The 24,563-nt window shown below is 57.9% G+C and overlaps 1 protein-coding gene across 2 annotated transcripts in view; it reads right to left on the bottom strand.

Moving 5' to 3' along the window:
* Window positions 1-23,605, bottom strand: part of NRG2 (neuregulin 2) — a 173,379-nt gene extending 149,774 nt beyond the window's left edge. The window contains exon 1 of one of the 2 annotated variants that reach the window (XM_063349234.1): window positions 23,119-23,605. In XM_063349234.1, coding sequence (XP_063205304.1) covers window positions 23,119-23,548 — 430 coding nt within the window. In that variant the 5' untranslated portion in view covers window positions 23,549-23,605. The remainder of the gene's footprint in view (window positions 1-23,118) is intronic. The other variant, XM_063349233.1, reaches the window with a different exon arrangement.
* Window positions 23,606-24,563: the final 958 nt, after the last annotated feature.

Genomic DNA, 24,563 nt, shown 5'->3' with positions numbered 1-24,563 from the left:
CTTCTAATTCCCTCTAAATCGTTCCTTGCCTCCATCAAAGCGCAGCTCCCTCCCTGCTTTGCCCAGCAGGGATTAGCGCAGCCCCATAGAGCGGGGTCTGGAGGCAGAGGGAAGGCAGAGCACGACTGGCCCTGCCTGTGGATAGGCCTCTCCCCGCATCCCTGTGCCCCTGCCCTGATTTCATGGCTAATCCCAACCCATCACGAGCTGGGATTGGGGCCACCACAGAGGCTGCCATGGCATCAGCCTCCTCTGTTCTCTCCCAACCGTGTCAGGAGTCTTCTCCCTCCCTTGCTCATTTCCCACCCCGTCCCAGCCACTGTGCTCCCTTGCTTTGGGAACCAAGATTACTCCTCTCGATGTCTTCCAGACCCACATACGAGCACCCATCTGCTCCCAGTCCCCCACTGCATCTCGCCCAGGAGGCTGAAAGCAACCCAACAGTCTCCAGGCTTTCACACGCTGGCTCCAGCCTGCAATGCATCATTTGCAGGCGGATCTGGGGGCTCATCCCTTCCGCCAAGGGAAAGGAGCAAGGAGCAGGAGAGGCTGCTCCACCAAGTAGACCTGATATTGCTTATACGGGAAGTGATGAGAGATCACTCCAGCCCCCTATGCTCTAACCATGCAGAAGTAACCATTTCCTTACACAGTAATCCCCAAACCTTTCATCCATCTCCAAATCGCTCCCTCCTCCAGACTGCTGCTACAGCCCCCTCCCTCACTGTCTCCAGCAGGACCACGGGAGTACACCTTGTCCACTGACAGGGCAACAGCACCAAAGAACAGCCTTAAATGCATAGTTGTACTCGCAGTCATCCCTCGCAGTCCTGCGGCTCCAGGAGTCACAGATTCACAGACACAGCTCGGTTTGATGAGAACGGGTAAGATGCCAGAGTAGCTCCTTTTCTCACTCACTGGCGCAGGAAGGTTTGGGACCTCGGGGGCTATGCTGGAAGCAGAGCACATGCTGAGGCTGAGGCCAGGGTGAGCCCGCGCTATGTGGGGAGCCTCAGGTTTGGCGATGGGCAAGCACAGCACCACGCTGGTCCGGAGCCTGGACCATCCAGCTGCACAAACAGAATATTTGGAGGAAGGCATCCCACATTTCAGCAGTGCTTCAGCAGCAGGAGTGTACTGATCCCGACCAGACCACTGTGCACCGACAAGCTAGTGATGCATCTATGACGTAAGTACCCCCATGCTACGCTGGGCTATGCTGCACGTAGGTTGGTGGCCAGGCTGGGCTGTGCTGCACAAATCCCGTGGCCACAAGACAAACTCTGCCCGCTCATGGCAACGGAGGAGCCGGTGGGCAGCTCCCACTTGGTCCAGCGATTCTGCACCTGGGCAACCTCCCCTTTATCCCCCAGCGAGGAGTTCTCCAGAGAACACCCTTTAGGAACAGAGTTGGGTTTTTTGTGAGAAAATTACATAATGGCTCAAATGACCCAAAGGCAGGGCTTCTCCCCACGGATGGGATCTGCTCTGCACTCTGGGAGAAATCTATCCAGGGCCTGTCTGATGCTGCCCAAATGCGGGGTGCCCAGCATCTTGAAGAGACGTAAAATTTACTCACTGTATATACTCCTCATTCTGTCTATTTAAAAATGCTGTTGTACTGAGACAGTTGTTGGTGGGCTTTTTCTGTTGAGCGCCAACTGGCTCTCACCTCACCCCTGCCTGGTGCAGAGCAGAGGGGCAGAGAGGACCCACAGCTTCCCTGGCAGCCTGCAAAACCCGGGCTCGCGGTACACAGGCCGATGCAAAACCCGGGCTCACGGTGCACAGAAAGACGGACGGACAGAGGCACCTGAAGCACAAAGTGGCCAGAAGGCCAGCAGGGAAGCGAGGGGATGGGGGACCAAGAAGCAAAGGGACGCAGCCGCTGGCCAGGCTGAGCCAAACCTCTGCAGCTCTGCCTCAGCCAGCCGGGACTCAGCACCGCACACAAAATGCTCGTTCCTGTGTATTGCTCTCCCTCGCCATGGCCTGCGCGCTCCGGACACCGGCACAAACCCGACTGCAAGTCCCAGCCAGGATGTCCCAGCCCATGCCTGGACCACTCTTCATTCATTGGCCAGCTCCGTGCTTAGCAACCACCAATCCCAAGAGGTTATTTGCTGGCTACTGGGTAGGAAGATGCTGGGATTTCTTCCCACCCCAATCTCCAGCACTGATCATTTCTGTCTGCAAAGGAAGGCTCTGGCACAAACACACGGACAAGACACTCACTCCCGTCCCCAGGGCCCCTGCTCCAGGAGAGGAGCATCCCAGGGCCTCCCCCGCATCATCTTGCGCTGCAGCTTCCACTGCAGCGTGATGCATCCCCAAGGCTCATCTCATCCCCCAGATGAGAACACAGATGTGGGGGAGTAGGAGAGGAGAGAAACAGCTGTATCCACCTACAGCTCCCCCCCAAAGCCTCAAGGTCGTCACATCTTGGTCGCCACACACAGGCTGTAGCTGAGACCTTACCATCCCACGCTGTGAACCAGGGACACCCACTGGTAACACTAGCCCTCCTGCAACAAATACAGCCCCAATGGGCTCCAGAATGACACCCCTCCTCCCCTGCACCAAGAACACGTGAAAACAACGCGACCGCAAACCACTGCCCACAAAACCAACACAACCGAGCCTTTCCCTGTCATTCTTTCGGATGGAAACTGCAGAGGAAGGAAGCAGTATCTGGTGGAAATCCACAGGAAGGAAAATGGGGAAAGAAATGACCTCAGGCTGTCCCCCACTTCATGAGGCCAGTGCTGTACCTTTGGTCCTGACTGTGACTGAGAGACTTGAACCTCCCCAGAAATATTGATCTGAGGCCTAAATGACTTTAAAATTCTCCTGCTGCCTGGCGAGGGGTTAATATGTTGAGTGCGCAGGGGCTGACCTTGCCCACAAGGCAAGGCAGGCCAGGAGGAGAGACAGGGATGAACCGGTGTTTTTCTAAATCCTGGTTAACCTCCAGTCCCTTTTCAACTCTGTTAGGAGTTGAAATTCATGAGGCCTGAGCCCTCCCTTAGCCACAGGGTTTGTTGCCCAGTCACCAGGACACTTTCCCTTTCACCCTGCACCCCCAGCTCTGAGGGAAGGGACAGGGCAGGGCAGGAGAGGGACACGCTGGCAGAGTACCAGTGGCTTTCATTCCCAGCACAGCAGCCCCCTGGAAAGGTCCCTAGAAAGCTGCTTCTTCACAAGTACAGGGCATTTCTCAAAAAGCATCCAACGTACTTGGGGTTTTATCTCACAGCAGCCAGATAAAAGTACACAAAAGGCACAAAATAGCTTCACAGAATCACAGAATGGTAAGGGTTGGAAGGGACCTCTGGAGATCACCCCGTCCAACCCCCTGCCAGAGCAGGGTCACCCACAGCAGGTGGCACAGGAACGCGTCCAGGTGGGTTTGGAATGTCTCCAGAGACGGAGACTCCACCACCTCTCTGGGCAGCCTGTGCCAGGGCTCTGCCACCCTCACAGCAAAGAAGTTCCTCCTCATGTTTAGGTGGAACTTCCCATGGTCAAGTTTGTGTCCGTTACCCCTTGTCCTGTCGCTGGGCATCACTGAGAAGAGCCTGGCCCCATCCTCCTGACACCCACCCTTTCAGTATTGATAAGTGTTGATGAGATCCCCCCTCAGTCATCTTTTTTCCAGACTGAAGAGACTCAAATCCCTCAGCCTTTCTTCATCAGAGAGATGTTCCATCCCCTCAGCATCTTGGCAGCCCTTTGCTGTCCCCTCTCCAGCAGTTCCCTGTCCTTGAACCAGGGAGCCCAGACCTGGACACAGCACTCCAGGTGTGCCCTCCCCAGGGCAGAGCAGAGGGGGAGGATGACCTCCCTCCACCTGCTGGCCACACTCTTCTGGATGCCCCCCAGGATGCCATTGGCCTTCTTGGCCACAAGGGCCCATCGCTGGCTCATGGTCATCCTGTTGTCCACCAGGACTCCCAGGTCTCTTTCCACAGAGCTGCTCTCCAGCAGGTCACCCCCAACCTGTCCTGGTGCAGGGGCTTATTCCTCACCAGGTGCAGCACCCTACACTTGCCCTGGTTGAATTTCATAAGGTTTCTCTCCGCCCAACTCTCCAGCCTGGCCAGATCTCTCTGGATGGTGGCACGGCCTTCTGGTGTGTCAGCCACCCGCCCCAGCTTTGTGTCATCAGCGAACGCTCTGAGGGTGCACTCTGTCCCTTCATCCAGGTCATCGATGAATATCAATGCCTCCATATCAGCATGAATATGAGTATGGCTCCATCAGAGGACATGCACTGGAGTTTGTCCCACTGGGCTCCAGACCCAGAGCTATAGGGAGACCCCCGCGTATGTGTGGTGGGAATCACCACAAAGCACTAGGGTAAGCAAGCCGCCAGGCGACAGTGCTGCTGCCCAGCGGTGTGCCTGCCGGGGCACGGAAAAGAGTCAGCTCCAGCCTCAACCCTCAAAGCCATCGCATGGATGCTGAATTCAGGCTTGGGGACCTTCCATCCTGCTATACTCGCAGAGCCCCACGGCACAGCACTGGGGACCATACTGCCACAACACCCTCTGACAGGCTGCTGGGATCTGCTCTCCCAGCCAGACCCTCCTTCAGACAGTACCGAACCACAGAGCAAAGCCTAAGGTCAGAGTTCCAAGGTCTCACACTCTCCACGGCTCGGCCACCACGGCTGGGTTTCCCCAGCTAGGCTCTCAGGCACATATGCTGCTGGAAGGACATGGCCACTCGGCTGCACACCCCCAAATCTGAGGTGAAGGCTCCCTGGGATGAACCAGGAGGTGGGGAAGCACCCTGGGGTGACTGGCAGCAGGTCAGCAAGAAAGATGCAGAACAGAGGACCTCAGAGCAGCCTTGCCCTTTCAACAGACTGCCAGAGAGGAGGATGTTTTGCAGCGGTCAGACCTAAACTGACGCTTCGACTCCTTCCTTTTCTCACCGTGCCAGCACGGTACTGCGGATCTCACCAGGGCGTTTGCTGTAATGAGTTCAGCTCCAGCAGTTAAAGTTGGAGCTCACCTTGCCCATATGTCTAACGCTTCTGTAATTTGGTCCGACAACTCATGGTAACTTTTAAGGACCTTGTGCCTGCGCATGTTGCTGCTCTCAGATCTCAGCAGCCACGACCGCTCTGCTGACAGGCGTCCCAGGCTCCCCGAAGCGTCTGTCGTCTTATTAGCAGAGCCTCCACTTGGGATTTATTTTCCATCCAGAATTTAAGCTGAATTTATGTATTAACTAAAGACTATTAGTGCCAAAAATAAGCGGAATGCCACTTGCTCAGCAACACAGGCCTTACGAGGGACCACGTGGCACAGCCAACCCACCCAATCGCAACCCCAGAGAGGCTTTTTATAGACACCCACGTCTGATGGAGTGCAAGTGATGCTTGGCTTGCTGCAAGCTTTGCTCTGCCAGTGTCTGATTGCAGGGGGAGGGGAGGGAACTATCCCTGCATCCACGGGCAGGAGGCACGGTTCCCTCCTCTCTGCTGGCTGGGTAAGCGGCCAGGTGGAACTGGAACTGGTTTAGAAGCAGGTAGTGGCAGCGCTGCCTCATTTCCCTGCCACAAACACCCTCGCATGCAGCGTGGAGCATGCAGCTCCTGACGCACGGCACGCACGCTGCTGAGTGCCTCGGTACAGCGTCCCAACATCAAGGGTCCTCCTTCTCAAGGGAGAAAAAAAGGTTGCCCAACATTGTACAGCTCTAGCTGATGGCGGCTTCTCCATTTCCCAGGCTGTCCCCCCGCACCGAGCTATCTCAGCTACCAGGAGAGTGACACCGATGTGACTCTGAAGGCTTCTCCAAGGACGCCAACCAATCTCCGCTGCGAGGGATGCGAAGCCACAGCAACGGCCACAGCGACGCCGCTGCCAGCAGCCCAAGGAAGCCCATGCTGCACACGCTGATGCGCAGAAGGGTCAGTGGCAGGTGGAGGGCAGCCCTCACATACCAAAAACACCATGCCTGGCATGGCCTCTTCCCTTCCACTGCTCCCCATCCTTCTCCCCTCGGAGCCAGCCATTTTGCACCCTTTGCCAAGCCAGACTCAGCTGCTGCGTGTGGGACGGGCAGCAGCCAGCGCGGGTTTGCTGGTCTGGTAGCTCTCTGCAGCACCATCTGCGTCTCTGCTTTGGCCACGATGCAGTGTGGAGCAGCGCACAAATAACCCACGGCCAAAGTAGCATCTGGGAAGAGGAGGAAGGAGGAAGCATCTGGAAGGAGTCCCTACTACAAGAAAGATATGGACGTGCTGGAATGTCTCCAGAGAAGGGCTACGAGGATGATCAGAAGGCTGGAGCACCTCTCCTATGAGGACAGACTGAGGGAGTTGGGGCTGTTCAGTCTGGAGAAAAGAAGGCTCCGAGGAGACCTTATAGTGGCCTACCAGGATCTTAAGGGGGCCTACAAGAGAGATGGTGAGGGACTTTTTAGGATGTCGGGTAATGGTAGGACTAGAGGGAATGGATTAAAACTAGAGCTGGGACGATTCAGACTGGACGTTAGGAAGAAGTTCTTCACCATGAGGGTGGTGAGACACTGGAGCAGGATGCCCAGAGAGGTGGTGGAAGCCCCATCCCTGGAATTTTTTAAGGCCAGGCTGGACAGGGCTCTGAGCAACCTGATCTATGGGAGGTGTCCCTGCCCAGGGCAGGGGGGTTGGAAGTAGGTGATCTTTAAGGTCCCTTCCAACCCTGACAATTCTACGATTCTATGATTCTATGAAAACAGGTCACAGGCTCACAGCAGACGTCAGCAGGGCTGGAGCAGGCACAGCTTGTCTGCACAAACCTCCCCGGTCCAGGACCTGCTTGCAGAGGTCTCAGGAGCAGCTTTAGGCCATCAGCTGGACCAGAAGCCATAGGCAGGCTGCTGGACTCCACTCTCCTGCTTGCCTCAGGACATGACGGCACTGGCACAAGCATCACCATGCTTGCGGTCCCACCACAGGTGGGATGCTTGCTTCCCAAGGTGCAAGGCAGAAAGGCAAAAAGTCGGTCCAGCGCCCTTCCCAACAGCCATTCTCTGCCACCTTGGCCCTCACCCTGTGATTTCTGCACCAGTGATTTTCATGGGAAGGCAGAGCAGGGAGAGCAAGTGATGGCATCTGAGAAGCAGGGAACAGGCAGGTCTGCCAACAACAAGAAACCCAGGACCAGGCCTCCCTTCGCAAAAAGTCTGTGAGATACAATCCAGTCTGGCAAAGATGGCAAAGAGCTGCTCCTCATGCTATGCCAGCTCCTGCTTTTCCCAAGAGACAGCTTGGGCAGAGCTCAGCCCTTTGCTGCTGCAACCCCAGCCTCGCCAGGACCAGCACCCAGCCATGCTGCTACCAGTGGTTCCCGACCTCCAGCCCTGCTCTCCACAGCCTGGCCCATCCGCTGCACGTTCACTTGAGAAAAACTTAAAAAGCCCAGTTCATCCTCGGAGCGTCTGGGGTGGGTTACAAAGAGCGACTCAGAGAAGCAAGCCAGGACCAGACAGGCCACGGGCAGGAGAGGGCTGGAGGATGGACGGGGTCTGGGGGCACAGCAGTGTCTCCCTGGCACACATCCTGTTGGGCTCCCCTGGGAGGGTGTCGGGCATGGGCAGGAGGACAGACATTCTTCAGGAGTGCGCACAGGGCCTTTGGGCGAGGACGGGCAGGGCCTTAGAGAGCACTGGATGAGACCTATGGAGAGGGAGAGAAGGGAGAGCAAGCTGTGAGCATGTTCTGGACCTAATCCAGAGTAGCCCGGGTAATGAAAGCCCCAAGGACTCAATGGCATGGCTGCAGAGGAGCTCGTGCGTGTGCCCTTGTGCATCATTTTCACAGCAGTGCAGAGGCCTCTGACCCATGAAGCTGAACAGGGGAGATGCCACCCCTCCACAGCCCTCGCTCCGAGGGGATGGGAACAGGCCAGAGAAGCACCGTGAGCACACAGAGCCAGCTCTGGATCGACGTTCTGCAGGCAGGTACAAGGCTGCCTGACTCTGTTGCTCCTCTTTTATGGGGAAATCTTCACTGAACACACCAGGAGGGAGGCAGGAGACACCCAACTGGAGTGCTGGCCCCAGCTGCATCCCTGGCCAAGGGGTGGCAGCTGTTACACAGATACTAACTCATGGCCCAATGCCCCACAAAAAAACAGGGGAAGCCCCCACATATCCACCAAGTCTCCAGCTGTCTGCAGGCCTTCCGTTACGGGCAAGCGAGAACCACACAGGCAAGAGGTCCTGAGCCTTCCACAAACAATCACGGAGTGGGTAAGGTTGGGGGGAACCTCTGGAAGTCACCTGGTCCAACCCCCTGTTCTCAACCAGGGCCACCAGGTCCATGTCTGGATGGCTTTTGAGCACCTCCAAGGATGGAGACTCCACAACCTCCCTGGGCAACCAGTGCCAGGGCTCAGTCACCCCCACAGTGAAAAAGGGTTTCCTGATGTTCAGAGGGAGCCTCCTGTGTTTCAGTTTGTGCACATCGTCTCTTGTCATCTGGGCACCCCTGAAAAGACCCGGGCTCCATCCTCTTTGTACCCCTCCTTCGGGTATTTATATACATTGATGAGATCCCCCTGAGCCTTCTCCAGGCTGAACAGTCCCAGCTCTCACAGCCTTTCCTCACGTGAGATGCTCCAGTCCCTTCTCCATCTTTGTGGCTCTTCACTGGACTCCCTCCAGCAAGTCCATGTCTCTCTTGTGCTGGGAAGCCCAGCACTGGACACAGCGCTCCAGCTGTGGCCTCACCAGTGCTGAACAGAGGGGAAGGATAGCCTGCCTCGACCTCCTGACAATACTTTGCCTAATGCAGACTAGGACACCATTAGCCTTCTCTGCCTCAAGGGCACATTGATGGCTCACGGACAACTTGGTGCCCATGAGGACCCCCACAGCCTTTTCTGCCAAGCTGCTTTCCAGCTGGGCAGCCCCCCCAGCAAATACTGGTGACTGGGGTTGTTCCTCCCCGTGTGCAGGACTTTGCACTTCTCCTTGTTGAACTTCAGGAGGTTCCCGTCAGCCCATTTCTCCAGCCTGAGGAGGTCCCTCTGGGTGGCAGCACGACCCTCTGGCGTATCAGCCACTCCTCCCAGTTTGGTGTCAGCTGCAAACTTGCTGAGGGACATGCTGCCTCATCGTCCAGATCATTAACGAAGATGTTAAACAGGACTGGACCCAGGATTGACCCCCAGGGTACACGGCTAGTTACTGCTCTCCAAACAGACTGCGTGCCACTGATCTCCAGCCTCTGGATCCAGCCATTCAGCCAGTTTTCAATCCACCCCACTGTCTGCTCATCCAGCCCATAGATCAACAGCTTGCCTATGAGGATATTATGGGAGACAGTGTCAAAGGCCTTACTGAAGTCCAGGTAGACAATGTCCACTGCTCTCCCCTTGTCTAACAAGCCAGTCATTGCATCCCAGAAGGTGATGGAGTTGGACACAATCGTCTTCCTCTATGCTGTCTCAGACTTTTGTGACTTTTCACCTCAAAAATCATCCAGCTTCCTACAAAAATGCCTGTGTCTCACCAGCAAACGCCTGTAAGAGGGAGATCTACAAGTGATGCTGAGACTCTTTCCCAACAGGCAGGCCCAACCATGTCCTGCATATTTAGTGGCACCAGACAACTTCATATTCCCACTTCTCATCCAAATACTGAATTTCCAGGAAATTTCCTCCAAAAATAAGTCTAAATGGAAAAAAAAAAAAAAAGTCATGGAAACACCTTCAAGTTTTCAGACATGGTGCAGCCTCACAGAACACTGCAGAAAAAGGAACCAAATCCACCGTTAAAAACATGTTAGAGTTTTTCTTAGCTCAACTGCAATTATCGCTCTGAAAGCTGAAGATGTATGATAGAGAAGAGAGTGTGTGGGAGGGAGGAGAGAAGGGGAAAAGAGAGAGACAACAGCAGCATGGAAGGAAATTCAACACTGCCAAGTGAAAGCCACTGTGACAGGCAGAATTTATTTCCTTGCAGAAGGGTTTCCCATGTCATCCGCTATACAGAGAAGGAAAAAAAAAAAACATTATTTTGAAGAACACCGGCCATGAAAGTAATACTCCTAGGAGAGGAGGTTCCCTCGGAGGCTGCAGCCAGGAGATTACTCCCATGCAGCCGTTCCCTCACCCTCCGACAAAAGACCAGTTTAGACCAGAAAAAAAACACTCCACCTAAAATCCTGTTATCAGCCTCACTTGCTGGAAGGTGCGTGTTACAATAAAGATCTCCAAACCTCCAAGCTCCACCGCTGGGCAGATTTCTGTCCCAGGAACACGGACATGTTTTCCACAGGCTCCACACTCGCCCCTTCCTACTGATGTGATAACTCTCCTGGGAACGGGATTTGCCCGGCAGGTTGCTGACCTTAGTTTTTAATAGCCCAGCGCACGGTCCTCCCACCCAGGCACTGCCCGGCATCATGACCACTCTTCCCTCCTCGAATCTGACCACCGGTGCGCAGTGCCTGGGAACCTGTGCCTTGGCACGAGGTTTCGCCTGGCGGCCTAAGGCAGGCAGCGGAGCTGGCGGGAGCCACTGTCTGACGGGGCACCGCTAACCCCGCTCCTCACACCCTCAGCACAAAGCAGAGACAGCAGCTCCGCTACCGGCTTCGGCTGCACTGCTGGGATCTCTGGAAAGGCACCGGGACCAGCCCGCTTAAGAAACACTCCAGTGAGACAACTTGGACTCTGCAGCCTCTTCGGACCAGAATCAGAGGCTGGGCAGAGCTTGTCTGTGCTGTGCTTCAGGTCAGATTTAACCTGGCACCCCATGGGCCCGGGAGGTGAAGCACCAAGGTCTTTATTGCCTGCCCAGAGGAGGAAAGGGCCAGTGCTGCTCTCCTGGCTCTGGGACACAGCTTGACCACTGGGCAAGTGAGAGGGGTGGGAAATTCCCCGAAGGCAGAGTGATGGGAAAGGGCACCGAATTGTGAAAGAGATGATGGGAAACTAAAGTCTGTGACATGCCTCCTCCCAGCAGGTTCACACGATGCTTTCAGTAAATCTTGTGCAACATAAGGAAACATCCCAGATGGAGATCAGCCCTACCCACAAAGCCTCAGCGTCCCTCATCCCAGACATGGACCTGCAGGGATCTGTGCAGGGGCAGGGACGAAGTGACCTCCCTCAGAGCCTGACCTTCACCGGAGCACGCACAGCCACACGTCTCCCCATGCGCCAAGAGCAAAGGACGGAACAAGACCTCTCCCTCAAGCTGCAGAGCTGCCCAGCACCATGACTCGAGGAGCCGCCTCCAGCCCCGGGAGCTCCTGTGGCCCAGAGCTCAGCACCAGCATGCTCGCGGCCGGCCAACCTCCAACACGGGCAACAGGCAGCTGCGGTCCTGCAGCCGCCCAGGGCCGCCTTGGCACCAGCCACTGCAGGGAAACCATAGCCACTCTCCTGGGAGAAAGGTTTCAAGAGGTCACAGTTTCCTAACGGCACCTTCCAACATGCCTATCTGCTCTTCCGAAGACAGAACCCTCTTCACGTATTTATGATTTGGGAGTTACCAGCTCCTCTCCAGAATGCTTTAACACCTACATATGAGATTTACGGGTCCCACCAGCCACCAGCCTGTTTCAAAGTTCACCACAGAAAGGTACTTTCTCTCCCTGCCCAAAGAACCATCCAGAGCCTCCTTCCTGCAATGGCTGTATTGTATTCACGGTCACCAGCCCAATTACCGTGACAGCATGCGCTTTCTTGGCAAATTTCCTACAGGTGTATCAACACCACGGGCAGGATTTCCTCTGCTCCCTTGCACCTGTGCTGTCCTGGTGTGACAGCTCTGGTCTCTGTGCTTTTGCTCCGATGACACGGAGCAGAAGGCGACTCAGCCCGCAGCGCTTGGGAAGGAAGGAGAGGCCTGCAGCCGTCTGCGACCTCAGGCAGGAGGGCTCCTGGATTAGCTGTCTCAGCACAGGCGGAGAGTGCAGTTGTCTTTCCTCTCACCGGGAAGAGTCTGCAGAAGTAAACATGCACACAAAACCTGCCTGTCTGCGTTTGCATCACCTCCCGGTAACATTTACTGACACGTAGTATCCCAGAGGGCTGGGGAATGGGCCCTGATGGCAACTCTCGGGGTCATTTCAAGCCACAAAACAGCAACTCTAATCTCTCAGCCCTGTGCAGCAGCTACAGATTTGCAGAAGTTTGCAAGCATCAGCAGACCAGCCACTCAGCGTGCCTCGCCCAAGCATCTTTCCATCACAGTGTGTGCCACAAAGCTGCTCAGATCTCTAACAGCTTGGGAAATCCTCTCTCCGCACTGTCATGCAGCATCAACTGCCCTCGGGGATCCGTGCTCACCTCCAGCGCTCCCAGCTAGTTCTGAGCACCGGAAAAACAGCCTGGATACCAGAAGCCTGCATGTCACCGCGCAATGGACTGGCAGAAACCGTCTCTTCACACGTCACAGCTCCCCCACACAGAGGGAGAGTGCCGCTGCAGATCAGAGGCAGGTTTGGGGACCACAAGTTTATGTCTTTGTGGATCTAACACCTTTGCTGTGAGCTGAGCTTGGCTGGGCAATGTTCAGAGCTAGGTGGCCACCCCAAGAGAGTCAACACACTGCTGGCGGGGACCAGGCAAGGTCTCTTGCAGACCCGTTCCAGGAACAAGGCAGGGCTCCTCCACCCCCAGACACCCACTCAGATCCTCCCAGCTGCACAGACTGCAGGGCCTGCCTCCTTTTTAGCAGGGTCTGCCACCTCCAGGGTTGACCAGTTGGCAGCAGAGACAGCCCTGCACCCAGGGGGATGGACTGCTCAGAGGTCCATCAGTGAAAGGCACTGGAGGGAGGGAAGGGCTTCGTTACCATTTCTGCCCATCACGGGCAGCGATACACTGATAAGAACCCAACGCACCACCAGTTTTTTGCCCGCTCTCTCGCAAAGCATGCAAAGCAGCATCCTTCCTGCTTGCCAGGCAGGGAATCGTGGTGTGGGGATGCTAAGCAGCTCTCCTACGATCAGTGGCACAGATGGGAACTGAACCACATCTCCAAGCACAGCCTCCACCCCCCGCCTGCACCGGCTCCCTCCGGAGCGCAAAGCCACCCAAACACACCTCTCTGTACGTGTCCAGCACAACCGCACGGACGCAGGGCTGAGACGAACCCCTACAGCTGGCTTTCTGTGCTGCACCCCCCCAACACAGAACGTCCGGATGCTAGAAATGGGCCGGATGCTCCACAAAGCTCCTTCTCCGGAGCATGGCCCGGGCGACGGAGAGCAGGCTCCATGGAGGAATTCCTGATCAACAAATGGAGAACCATGTCACTGCCTCCCCGCAGAGCACGTCCCTCCTGGGGCTGAAGCCACAGCAATGCCTCAGACCCGTACTGGGCCTCTCCCCACTGCAGCCCACCCCTTCTGGCAACGAGGTATCTGGGGATATGCAGAATCAGCAGCTGCACCCCAACCACGCGGCACACATCAGCATGGCCAGTGTGATCCTTCTTCCCTGTGGCCCCAGTGAGACACCATGCGAAAAAGGACTTTCTTTGGGTGACCCCACACCTGCTGCTTCCCATCACCCTAGTCCTTGTAGGTATAGAAGAATTCCTAATTTCCATCCAAGCCATCCTACATCTAGCACTATGCCTTGCCCAGTGCCCAGAAACCTCAGGGCCTTCCCAGCATCTCACCTGCACCTGATCCTCCCAAACCCACCAGAACACCTCACTCTCTCTAGGTTTTTCCCTCCTTGCCTGTGAGCCCATTTGGGCTCTAGGGCATCGTCTGCTACAGGGCTCCTACAGCATTTGCCATGGCCTGCAGTCGCTGTTGTGCCTCAACATCCAAGGAACAACGACAGCCACCCTGCAAACCCAGCCTCTTGTATCCCCCGTGCCAGGAAGACCGGTTTAAATCACCAACCTAGGGAGAAAGTGTGCCAGAGAAGAGCAATCCCTCTGTACCACCGACCTCCACCCCGGCTGCACTCCCACTTCCTGACATCAAGGCATCTTTCTGGGAGCGTTCAAGGTCAGGGCAGTGCTGGGGTGGTGGGACACTCACTTGATGTCTGCCCCATCTGCCTGGGGCCCAGCAGCACTGCTGGAGGCCGGAGGAGCAGGGCTGGGCGTGCGGATGCTGGAATGGGCACTGCCTCCTCCTGCCATGTGTATGGAGCACGCCGAGCCAAGCCAGGAGCTGCAGGAAGGACCCGGCAGGGAAACTCCCCCAGCTCCTTCCTGCTGCCTCAGCCCTGCAGATGTGGGGACGTCTGTGGGACTCAGGCTCTCCAGTACTGTAAGAAAAGGTCTCCAGGTCTCCTCAAAACCATCAGGTAGCACCCCACTGTGCCAGGTTCCCCCAAGACAGGAATCTCCACTTCATTCCAGCACAGGACATAAATGTGCAGCTGCTCGGGCAGGCAGCAAATGTCCCACCGCCCCATGAGAAGAAGCTCTGGTGTTCCCTAGGTCACACGAGCCTCACCAGGCAGCTCCCCATGGAGCTCAGGGCCAGCGACACAAGAGACATCCTGGCAGGCAGGATGAAAAGGCAGCTCCTTCTCCCAGCAGGGACACAGGGAGAAGGCAGCTGAGACCCCGCACGGCAGGGGATCACCCCAGGGATGCTGACGACTTCAGCTGGACTCCCAGCAGCAACTGCTAGCCTGGCTCGAGGCTGAAAGCAGCCTAGGGGGAGACTCAGCTGCTCAAGTCCCCTCTCCTCCACACCAAGCCACAGGCAGCTGAGGAAGACCAGAGGGGTGGAGGTGGGAAGGAGGGAACACCCAGAGCAGCGGGTGCAGACAGGGGCCAGAGGTTCCCATTATTGCTGTCACTACCGTCCCGCAGACCCATGGGGAAGATCCAACCTCCAAGCAAGGCATCCTGACAGCCCACTCATACTCCTTGTCATACTTCCAGGGCTAATGAACGTGTTGCTAATTGTCCTTCACACACCCACACAGCTCTGCGTGCTGGGAAAGGCCGCCATTACATTGGTAGAGGCGGACAGTAGAGGCCGTGCCGGACCCTGACCCCACCTTGGCTTGACCCGAGCGCAGCCCACCCCGAACAGCTAAAGCGGACGGTACAGCAGCAGGGAGCCAGGGTCCAACAGGGACAGGCTCCAGCAGGTGCAGCAGCCAGGGCTGGTGCATTGCTGCCAACTTTGAGACAGCCCAGAAAGCAGAGCTAATTCCACTCCCCACCCTCCTGCCAAGCCATCTGCCTGCCCCAAGACCACCGAGAGCATCCTGAACAGCATTTCATCATTACCGAGCCATTACGAAAAGTGGATGAGCAGTGATTGATTATAATGAATGCAAATACCTGCCTTCTGACCCCAAATTGGCAGGACCTGACTAGCTCTCACACTAAATAGTACAACGTGTCCTTCCACAGGCTCTGCAAAGCCTTCCCAGCCTCCTCAGCGTTTCCACAAGCCATCAGGCACAGCACTGCCCACCCATACCTGCCCTAGACAACCATCATGTCCAAGGTCTGCTCTCCATAAAGCCTGGGGCCCTGCTCCCACCCACAGATCCCACAGGCTCATTTCCAGCATCTGAACCCATTGGGAAGGCTTTCCTGGAGTCCTCACCTTCATCGAGAGGGCAAAGGGCAGTCCCCTCACACCAGGACAGGGTGAGAGTGGGGGTCAGCAAGGTAGGAGCCGGGCACCGTCACAAGCATGACACGTCCCCATTCATCAAGTGCGTGTGTCCCATCCCAGAGAGCTGCTGTGCCCAGAGACGACAGCAGCGAGCTCTCCTCCAGTAGGCCACCATCTGTGAGGCATTCCCTCAAAACCAGGGTACGCGCTCCTGCCTGCAAGGACCAACTCTGTTGCCCTCCATGAGCCAATAAGTGACAGGAATACAAGAAAGGATGGCACTGTCCTGCTGCAGACAACAGGGCAGGGGGCAGCTGGGCAGACCGGTGAGAACCACTGCAGCCACCAACCCCAGCCAAGAGACCTTAAAGAACTGGCCTGGCCAGGGAGAGACGCTGTGAGCAGAGGCACCTTGTGCCTGGGCTGCAACGTCAGACAACAGCGTGGGAACGGACCTGAGCACCCATCTAGTCCCTCCCCTCAGATCCTCTGAGCAGGTGCTCTTGCCTGCCTGCAAGATCACCCACCCCAGCGTCACTCCTGAGGGGTGTCTGCCCAACCCACTGTCAAAACACTCTGCTGAGAGCTCTCGCCCAGCTCCAGAGCAGGACAAGGGGATAACTCCTTGCAAAGTGGCAGACACCCCTGGTTTGCAGTTCCCACAGCCTTGTCAGGGCTGTTGCCATCTTCTGGCCTCTTTCCTGCACACAACTTCTTCCCGTCAGCCCACCCACCTCCATCCTCAAGGTACCACACCAGCTAGGGCCATGCTCAGCCCACGCCACTACCAGGAGGCCTAGCCCAGTCCCAACCTTCGATTCATACTGGGGAGCACCCTTTGGTCATGGTTTGGACTGCAGAGATACCTTAAGGGAGCAATTGCTTGGGGTAGGACAGGAAAGCCAAGGAGACCAGAGAGGATTCCCTGACGCAGGCAATCAGGCAGCAATGCCAAGACATGGCTACAAACTCAGCAAGAGCTGGCTAACCCTAACACGCACAGAGACAAGAAACCCCCGCTCAGCTGAACCCCAATGCCCTGGGTCTCCAAGGCAGCACCTCCTGTCCCCCTCCGACCCACTGAATCTCTTATTTTCTCATTTCCTTTCCCTTCCCTGATACGAACTCTCCCCCTCCCCTTGAACAGCTTCAGCGCTGTCTGCTGCGACCTCCATACAAAACTTCCTCCCGACCCCTCCGAGCGCAGGGCCGATCCTTCCCCTCCCCGACCACATCCTAGGCTTCCCCGCCTAGAGTTACACAACTTATTTTCATTCAAGCTGCAAATGATCTGCTCCCCTCCAGGACCCCATGTTCTGCGGAACCTCATGTTTTCCTCCTCCAGACCAGTCACCCTTTTACCCAGGCCGGAGATGGACCACGGGGATTAATGAAAGTGGTTTTCACCGACCCTTCTGGCCAAGCCTTGCAGCGCACAGCCCAGCACCAAGCCGCAGCAGCCAAGTACCAGGAGCACAGTCATTCGGCAGAGAAAGAGCAGTACGGTGATTCATCTTCCTTTTGATCTTTAGCCTACCTTTGCAGACTCAATACTCTGTCCCCAAAATTTCTGGCAGCTGGCAGACCTCTCCACCTCCCCCCGGACCCGAGAGGGCGAATGCTGAGGGGTGCTGGCACCCTTCAGAGGTTCCACTGCTGCACACCCAATTCAGTAGGCGAGCAGATGCCTGGCTGCCAAAGTTGCCAGGGAGATGAGCTTCCTCCGGAGCCTCCCCTCACCGCACACGTCTGCCCGAGCTCCCGCCGAGGACAAGCGTCCTCCGCCATCTGCACCGGACAGAGCATCGCACCGCGCAGAGAACACCTCGCCAGGGAGTGGAGCAGCGCCTTCTCCTTCAAACGGCACCATTTGGACATGAAAGAGCCGTCCGGCAGTTCGGGAGGGTGCGTGCTCGCATCCTGGCAGCCTCCTCCGATCAGCGGGGAGAGCAGAGAGAGAGGCAGGATTTACTGACATCTTTGCTACACTCAGCCCAGCTCCCCACCAGCGCTGACCACGCTGCCACACCGGGCACCGAGTGGGCACAGAAGGACCGACAGAAGCTGCCGGGCAGCCCCAGCGCCTCCCGGCTCAGCGGAGGCACTTCATCGCTTCCCAGCACTTTATCGCTCAGGCTCCTCCGCAGTGAGAATTCCTCAGACGACCAGAGTCACCCACAGGCTCGCAGCCTCACAAACCTCCTGCCCACCACGGATTGATCTCCTGGGGCTACTCCTGGCCGAGCACGCCGCTCACCTCCATCCTTCTCCCTCCGTCCATTCCCTTGCCTGCCAAAGGCCGGCACAGCTCGCTGGGGGAAGCCTTCACGCTGTTCCAGGGCAGCACGGCTCTCCTCTACGCTCCGCGGTGACACGCAATGACGCAGAAGGGGAAACCGAGGCGAGGGGCACTCCAGCACCGGTATCCAACGCCCTAAACCTGGCCAAGCGGCGGCCGTTCCTCACGGGACCCATGTCATGCTGCTCAGGGGAACTGGCAACCCCACCTGATCTGCTGGGAGAGGCACCCTCACCCCGGCAGTACGGCACCAACACCGACCCCTTGCAGGACTTTGCAGTAGATTTTGGGGTGTGCCAAACGCTTTAAGGCTCGAGGCCCTGGCGATCACGGTGCCTTTTGCCTTTCACAGCCCAGACCAAGTGGGGAGCTCCGCTGCAGCAGAACATGGCTCCCTTTTTGCCTGATGATGGAGCGTATTGCCTCTGTGCTCCCAAGCATGCGCCGGTTTCTGATCCAGATCCAAACCCAAGTCAGGGTGTCGTCTGTGATTTAGAAAGGGCGTTATGCTTCAGGGCCCGTATCTAAGGGTTATTAGCTGGCAGAGCACAAAGACAGCCACCGAGCAGCAGCTGGTGCCCAGAGGCTGTGCACGGAGAGGCCCTGGATACAGAAACAGCACTGCTGGGATCAAGCAGGAGCCTTTTTAGTCTCCTGTTACTCACAGAGATCCTTGGGGAAATGCTTTATTTAGTCAAACGTTTCCGAAAGGGATGCTGAGAAATTAGCCGGGCTTTGCTCCGCACACGGCACGTGCCTGGCAGCAGCCAACCTCTGTTGTTCCAGGTACAGCCGAAGCCACTCGGACCTGCAGCGCCAGCTGAGCCAAGCCGCAGTTGCCAGTTCACCATCACTGCTGGCTCAGCTGGGCGACGAGGAGCTGACCTGGCCACGGTCACCCACCCACTCCCAGCCCAAATCCTGTGTGCCAGACGAGCGGGGAGCACCCCGAAACGTGCCGTCCTTGCGAGGGGGTAAAAGCTCTCTGCAGCCAAGCGACCATTCCCCATCTGCAGAAACTCGAGGCAAGAAGGAAGCAAGTTTTCGCTCTTCTGCGAACCCAAAGAAGTGTGATTTTCTGAAGGTGGTGAGAAATTGTTTCAGACAGCTTTAATTAGCCGGGTGGTGCATGAGAAAATCCAGCTTTGCTGCTCCCTGCTCCACAGCTGTCCTGGGATGAAGGGAGAGCACCAGCACCGGGGGTTGGAGCCCACCCGCCCCCTTCCCCTGCGCTTGCAGCAAGCCCGATGATTTGCAGGACAGCCAAGAGGGATATTTTCGCGTGAGCTGCCGGTCCAAAGTTGCCAGCGCTATTTCAGGCAGCAACACCTACACTGTAATCCAGAGGGCTGCGTTTTCCCGCGGGCACTTCAAAACCGGGCCTCCCTCCCCTCCTCGCAGGCCGGCTGTAACCAACCTGGCTCCCGCCATCGACGGATAAATAGCTTCCAGCATCGTGTGGCCACCGAGTCCAACGCCACAGCCCCAGCACGTTCCTCACTCCCACCGAGACCAAGGCGCCTTCCGAGTAGAAAAAAAAGAAAAGAAAAAAGACCTCATCTCACAAGAAGCACCTGCTGCGACAACAGATCCTCTGCCCGCAAATCCTCCCGGGGATCTGCCACCGCCAGATTACTCGCTCAGACTAAGCCAGCTAATCCTACAGGCAAGTCGCACGCTTCGTCCTGGAACTCCGCGGCATTTTCGGTGAGGTGCTCCGGGAGAGGGACGAGCTCTAATTAAAGCCTACTTTGCATCTCCCTGCATTCGGAGGCAGGAAGACATTTGTTCCTCTGCGAAAGCAGAAATCAGAGCTCAGAGGGGTTAAACCCCCACCAGCGAGAGCCCCTCCTGCGTACGAAATATCTGCAAATGTGTCTTTCGCCCGGGAAGCACGGGCTCACGTAGAGTGGAAAGGAGATGACGACACAAGAGACCCTTGAAGACCAGGAGGGTCAGGACCACATACCCCTTTCTGGACTCAAATCAGGTCCCAGCAGGGGGTCCCACGCCACGCAGCCACCCCAGCGGGGACGGCCAGCGCCGCGGCTTGCACCTGCTTCCCCCTCCTTGATCAGCGCATGCAGGCAGACGGGAGACAAGAGCCCATCCAAAATTAAGGAGCTACAAGATGTAAAGAAAAGAGACAGGGGGAGAAGCGACAACAGGAATCATTATATAACAGTATGCAAAAAAAAAACCAAAACCCAATAACACTGCCGGTGCAGAAGAGGTTTTAAGATGGGCAAGTGGGTGGTGAGGATCCCGGGCCCCGCGACCAGTGGCTCCCTGTGTGCCAGGGGGACGCAAACCGGCGGCTGGGCAGAGGTGCAGAGGCCACAGACCTCTGGGGTCCGCAGGAAGGGAAGTCCCAGCCTCCAGAGCCTGCCCGGCGGCGGGACAGCCAAAGTGAGAACCCCCCTCCCTGGATCTCAGCACGGGGTGGGGGACGCAGACGCAAACCAGCCCAGCCGAGACCCCGCGCACACGCCGGTTTTCCCGTTCTGCCTCCTGCACCCCACGCCACCCTTCCCTCTCCTTCAGCCTCCCTGGCTCTGCCCAGCGAGGGCCTGGGTCCCACCTTCTCTCCTCCGAGCGAGCTGTGCAAACAGCAGAGGCGCTCCTTGGAGAGAGACACGGATGCTCCAGCCACAGGCCTAATTCCGCCACGCATCCCGGACCTCAGCAAGGTTGCACAATGCCTCAGCCCGTGAGAAGGGGATGAATCACTAGAAAACAGACCCGGGCGTGGAGCCAGAGCAGGGAGAAGATGGTCCTGCGAAGCCTCGATCTTTGGGAGCTGGGCGGGACTGGAGTGACCAGAGCCACGAGGTCCCCCTCCACCCACTGGAAGTGCCCTCAGCATCCGTCCCCCTGGCTCCGTAACACCCCTAACACGGCTGCAGGCTGGCTGTCCCTCAGACAGCACGTTGTGCCTGGACGTTTCTGCCCCTGCCAGCTCTGGACTTGTCCGCAGCCCCCGTCTGTGGACAACGGGAAACAGCCCTGCGCCCCTCCGGATCTCCCCTCCCGGCAGAAACCAAGGAGCGAGAAGGCAGACCGTGGCCTGGTTTCCCAGTCCACGCACCTTTCCAGCAGCTCGGGTGCTACAAATCAGAAGATCCTGCCAGGAATGTCACCTTCAGAAGTAATCTCCTGGCCAAACCGAGAGCATGAAGTGCTTGGGGAACCACAAGTTCAGCAGGCTGAGGCTCCCGTTTAATCTTCATCACCGAACCAAACCACAGGTACGACAGTTCCCAGCCACCAGTTTTTATTATTCCTTTGCAGCCTGCCGTAGAGCTCTGCCGAAACAACGCTCCTGACAACCTGCAGAGTCCCTTCGCCAGGGAGCCAGTTCAGACCATCGGAAATACAGACACAAAAGCAGCAGCTCCGAGAAGGTGTCACGGGCAGAACGGCACCCCGTAACTTGTTGTTACATCAGCCTACACGTTAACACGTTGGGCCCGAGCCAGGAAGCAACAACGGAGCAGCCTCCGTTCCTCTTAAAGTCATACCCTGCTCCTCAGAGATGCGCAAGTTTGGAATCCTTCTTGCTTTAAAAAAATAAAAATACGAGCCCCGTACCTTTGGCTGTGCTTTCACCTGATGATGAGACCACAGTCCCGAGACATTCCCCCATTTACCTTCCTTTTAACTCTGAAACAGCTATTTCGCCAAATCCTCTATGTCCACGATGGCCCACATACAGATGCACATGAAATTAGTGCCTCCCAAATTAGTTTTCTCGTATGCAGTCCTAGCCCATTTTCCTCAACAACATATTATGATACGCAAGGTTCCACCTTTCTCCCAGGAAACGCAATCTTCTAAATTTATCTTTTGGGTAACGGAAAAAAAAAAAAGGACAGGCCTGGCTTTCCAAACCAGGGCTCGGCACTCACAAACGGCAAAGTATGTGCCCCAGAAACACCTAGTTAATAACGCAACAACAACAACAACAACGCAGCAGACATACGTTCATTACCGAGCTAAGTATAACTTGACATGGCACCTTGCTTTTAATGAGGCAAAAGGCCAATTAACCTGATGAGGAAGCGCAGAGGGCTGTCATTGAGCGGGGAACCTGGATTCCCTGGAGATACGGCCTGTACATCCTCGTAACCCAACGAACACGAGAGATTCAAATCCTTTTCTGATGGCACGGCGCGGTGCTCGGAGCCCTCCAGGTTCACACCGGCCTTCTACGGATTTTGTGACACAGTATCTCGGCACTCGGGCAGGACGAAGGGCCGGCCTCGCATTTTTGTAAGCTCAGATCTCAACCCCGGGAAAATGCAGTTATTGTCTTCGGCCGGTCCCCCACCGCCCAGCCCAGCGCAGGTATTTGCCCTGACGGAGGACAGCGAGGAAAATCTGGGCACAAAAGGAGTAAAGCTCCGGCAGGCGCTTCCCCCCTGAAGTCATTTCATAACTGCATTTACAAAGGGGGTGGCGGATCAGCACACAGTACGCCCGGAGAACGGCGCGGGTGCGCTGACTGGAGACATCTATATGCGCTGAGCGAACAAAAGAAAACCAACTTCGCGACGTGAGGCCGTTATTTTGAAAAGAGGCAAAACTTCCCGGCGCTTAGGGCACACCTGCAGAGCCAGCACCTGCCCCAGGCCCCGCAGCCCCCGGGAGAGAGCCCCTCTCCGCGCCGTTAAACGCGCCCGGGGGGAGGAAGGCATCGGCGGCCCCGGTGCGCACACAGTTAACGGAGCCAGGGCCGCACGCCGGCAGCGGCTCTCCCATCACCGAGGCGAACCGAGGGAAGCGGCACCGGAGGCGGGGGCTGGGCGGGGGGGGCACCCGGAGAAGCGCCGAGACCGAGGGCTCCAGCGCGCTGCCGGCCGCGGGCGCAGCGGCAGCGGGGCTGCGGCCCCGTCCCCGCCCGCCCCGCACCGGAGCTCGGGGCTGCCTTACCGGCACGGCGCCGGGGGGGGGCCCGGGACCTTGAGCCGGGCGAGCCGGGGGGGCGGCGCGGCTGCGGCGGCCGGGCCCGGCGGAGCGCATCGCCCCCGCTGCCGGCCGGGGGGAGGGCGGGGGGGGGGGGGTGTGGGGGCGATCGCCGGGCCCCGCCCCCCCCCCGACTCCTCGCCCCGACCCCGGCACTGGTGCTACGGACCTGTCGCCCCGCCGCTCGCCCGGGCCGCGGGACAGTGCGCCCCGCCGCCCCCCATCCCCCCCCCGCTCCACCACCCCCGGCCGCCGCCGCCGCCCCCCGCCTCCGCGGCGCGGCCCGTACCGCAGTCGGCGCAGAGGATCCGCGCCACGTCCCGCTTGAGGTTCTTGCCGCTGGTGTCGAGCGGGGCGAAGGCGGTGCGGAAGACGAGCGGCTCCTCGGTGGGCTCCAGGAAGAAGATGTAGCGGTGGTTGCGCTTCACTTTGAAGCAGGGCGCCTTGGAGCCCACGCTGATGAGCTGCTCCCGCTGCAGCCCGCCGCTGTTGAGGGGCCACAGGTCGAGCACCTTGACCAAGACCCCCCCGGCGGGACCGGCGGCTCCTCGGCTGTCATTGCCGCCGCCGGCGGGGGCCCCCACGGACTGCACCTTGCCCTCCAGCACCACCGCCGCCGTGTACGCCTGGTCCTGCACCGACTTGAGGCTGGGCGAGTAGCAGGCGAGGGAAACGCCGAAGAGCAGCATGGAGAAGCCGGGCGCCGGGTCGCGCCTCATGCCGCCGGCTACCACCGCTCGCTCCCCGCCGGCCCTGCGGCGGCCGGGGCTGCGGGGCTGCGGCGCGGCGGGCGCGGCGGGGCGGAGCGGCGCGGCGCGGCGCGGCGCGACGCGGAGCGGCGCGGCGCGGCGCGGCGCGTCGCGGAGCCAGGAGGGGATCCTCCTTCCCGTTAAAGGGAGGTGGGATGCTGACCCCCGCCCCAGCCCGGGGACTCCCCCCGCGGGGATGCCCGGCATCCCTGCCTCCCGCTCCTGCAGCGTTTTGGGGCGGGGGGGGTGGTCCCCGGGGATGGAGCCAGATGGTGTTTGCCTCCATCTCAGCCCTTCGCCAAGCATCCCCCCCCCCCCCTCCTCAAAGCGTGCAGCCACACACACACACCCCCCACACACACACACACATTCCTCCCCCCCCTCCAAGGTGCCACCAGAGATGCGGCTGCAGGTGGCAGCGGGGCTTTCTGTGATGCGCAGGGCCCGCTTTGGCGCGCTTTGCCCGGTGTTTTTTTGGGGAGGTTCGGGCCTGAGGTTCCCTGCGCACCTGAAGAAAAGGCATTAACGTCGAGACAAATGGAGTAAGGTAACGGCCGAGGAGACAAAGCCGCCTTTCATGCCCTGATCCCTGCTGCCTCTTTTTAATAAACGAGCGCTCTTCCCCCTGCAGAGGAGTCAGTTTAATCTCCAAAAAGTGGCTTATTCGGGTTTATTTTCAAAGCTGATCCTGAAGCGTCTGTACTCCCAAAGCCTCACTGCCCGGATGCTACAGCGTGGAAGGGCTCTGAGATGCTAAATTAGCAGCAGAGGATTTCATGTTTGCTGTTGCACTAGATTCTGCGTTGAAGGGGAGCGGCCGCGGTCCCATGGCGATGGAGGTGACCTGGAGGCAGGAAGGCCGGGCTCAGCCTTGCCTGAGGTGGCGGGTGGGGGTACACCCCGTAGCAGAGACGCACAGCCCTGCCCGCGCTGCAATGGAGACACGGCCCCCTCCCAGCGGCTTTGCAACCTCAAGGGAATCCCT

Source organism: Chroicocephalus ridibundus, chromosome 11 (assembly GCF_963924245.1).
Source record: "Chroicocephalus ridibundus chromosome 11, bChrRid1.1, whole genome shotgun sequence".
Classification (NCBI taxonomy): Eukaryota; Metazoa; Chordata; class Aves; order Charadriiformes; family Laridae; genus Chroicocephalus; species Chroicocephalus ridibundus.
This window is presented reverse-complemented; position numbering and strand designations above follow the sequence as displayed.